At 40.8% G+C, this 2,494-nt stretch overlaps 1 protein-coding gene across 1 annotated transcript in view; it reads left to right on the top strand.

Moving 5' to 3' along the window:
- The window catches only part of penka (proenkephalin a), a 5,958-nt gene extending 3,776 nt beyond the window's left edge, over nucleotides 1–2,182 (top strand). The window contains exon 3 of the mRNA XM_016470096.1: nucleotides 1,034–2,182. Coding sequence (XP_016325582.1) covers nucleotides 1,034–1,633 — 600 coding nt within the window. The 3' untranslated portion in view covers nucleotides 1,634–2,182. The remainder of the gene's footprint in view (nucleotides 1–1,033) is intronic.
- Nucleotides 2,183–2,494: the final 312 nt, after the last annotated feature.

Here is a 2,494-nt window from a genome sequence, read left to right as displayed (position 1 = left end):
AGTGGTCTGAAAAAAAAAAAAAAAACATTACGTCATTGTGATATGGGCAATATGGGCACAAAGGCGAAAAAAAAAATGTGAAAGGCAAACACAGGAAAAACCCCTTTAGGAAGAACTTTGCTTTTGCCTGCAGCACTCTTTGAGGAACTGCAATGCAGTCTGTCTACACCTCCTGACATGCCAGTCTGTCGGTCCACAGATTCTCATCTATATCATAACGAATATCTTCCCTTGCAATGCAACGTGGAATTGGAGTCAAGTGAACCATCTCACAACTTCATACAGTATATGTGGATGAGGCTGGCTTCAACCTGACCAAAAGCAGAAGGCGTGGTTGAAATGTCATCGACCACAGAGCTACTGTTGATTTGCCAGGCCAACAGGGAGGAAATATCCATTGTCAGAATTTGTAACTCTTGTGTTGTTCTCTCTTTATGTATGCTTTCCAAGGAAAGGTTCATGAGATGCACCTTTGAGCAATTTCAGAGAACTGGTTCATCATTAGCTGATCCTTATTCTCTTTATTAGTAAAAGTCAAGATTCACCTGCACAATTCATGGCAAATTTACAACAAGTCTAATAGAAATGTGTAGAAAATATGCTTGACAGTTTATGACAACTAGATCAACCATTTTGCATTTAATGACTTATACGATGAACTAATGCCTAGATGTTTCGGGGGTAAGACTGTTGCACAGAGAACTATATAATACATTTTGAGCAACATGACATTAGCAACTGATAATGTAGGAAACCGCAGACAAATGTACATAATCAATTGCATGAATGTACCAAAGTAATCGCAACTTGTTCAAAAGAATGAAAAACTGCTTTTATGATGTGCACGGTTGATTAGATGATGTGGAGGTTGAACAAGTAGTTTTGGGAATTTCATTTCTGATCTGAGAAATGCACCAAAGTGACTGAGAAAAACTGTAATATGCAGCTGGATTGAACGCCAGCAGAATGAACGTGTGCCCTCTGGTGGACCAATTGTTTCTTTGCATTGATTGGTCATTCATGTCTCCCATAGACCTGCTCATTACAGTGTGAAGGGACAGTGGACTTCAGACAACTAGAAATCTGCAAAAACATGCTCAGTGAAAAGGATCGCCTTGAAATGGACAACCTCAAACAAGAGGAAGAGAGTGCAGACCATCTTCTTGCCAAAAAATATGGTGGATTCATGAAGCGTTATGGGGGCTTCATGATTAAGAAAGCAGCAGAGATCGGCACAGGAGCTCCAGCTGAGAGTGATGGCACAGAGGCCATGAGTAAGAAATATGGAGGCTTTATGAAGAAGGACAAGGCAGAAGGTGGAGCCGAAGACCAACAGGTGGAGATGCTGAGAGAGATCCTCAGGGTCGGTCTCACCTCAGAGTCAGATGAGCAGCATGATGGGGACATGGTCAAGCGCTATGGGGGATTCATGAGGAGTGTACAGGGGAACAGTGGTCTAGGGGAGGCAGGGAGAGACCTGCACAAGAGATACGGGGGGTTTATGCGCAGAGTGGGCAGGCCTGACTGGTTGGACAACCAGAAAAGCAATGGGTTTCTGAAACGCACTTGGGAGGATGGAGGCGAGACTGCCCTGCCCAGCATGCAGAAGAGATATGGCGGATTCATGGATTAGAATTTAAACATGGACACCCATCCTAAACAATCTGTTCCTACTTTGTTTAGAGCTTGCACTGTATTGTACTTGCGCTGTAATTTCATGTGAAGCTATTTTTAATTTTAATTTATTTTTGTCTGCTGAATATTCCTCCATAATGTACAGTGTACATTTGTGTTCTGAGTGACTAGGGTTTGTGTTTAAAAAAATGGAAAGAAAATATTTTCCCATTGTCTGTGTTTACAGTGGAATCACCCATCAGATGGGACATTTGGTAAAGACAAAGACAGAGGACAATAATCTAACCATTTTCTGGATCACATCACCATGAATGAAAAATACTTTTAATATTGTTCACATTGTTTCACATTGCATTGTTCTCTGAGAATCTCATCACATTAGCTAGTGTGCATCGCTCACTGAACATTGTAGATGAGGTTAAGTCTGCTGTCTGCACTTGATGTGTTAATGATTAATGCATTTCTTTTAACAACTTTTCAACAGCTTTTGTTCTTGTTTAAATCAAAGCAACATTTCTGAGCTATTAGCTGTACAGAATACAATAAATTAATCTTACTGCAGAAGTAAAATGGCTCATTGACATATTTGTTTCTCACAAATCAAGTCATTCCTCTAGTGGAAGGTATTCTATGTTGTTAGGGTGTCATTGCTCTCTTAGCTTTTAATACAAGACCCAACTTTTTTTTTCAGGTTTTTTTCAGGCCTTTCAGGTAAAGCATAAGCGAAGTAAAGAACAAAATGTACTAGCATGATAGACAAACCCTCGGCGCAGCACTTTAAAGCGGCTGCAGAGAGAGAGCGTTCGCACGGCACGAGCCGGGATTTTGAAGAAAAATAGCCCTGAGACAGAAAAATGTA

The sequence above is a fragment of the Sinocyclocheilus anshuiensis genome, unplaced genomic scaffold, assembly GCF_001515605.1.
Source record: "Sinocyclocheilus anshuiensis isolate Anshui unplaced genomic scaffold, SAMN03320099.WGS_v1.1 scaffold2394, whole genome shotgun sequence".
Classification (NCBI taxonomy): domain Eukaryota; kingdom Metazoa; phylum Chordata; class Actinopteri; order Cypriniformes; family Cyprinidae; genus Sinocyclocheilus; species Sinocyclocheilus anshuiensis.
The sequence above is the reverse complement of the archived record's forward strand: the minus strand, read 5'-3'. Positions and strand labels throughout refer to the sequence as shown.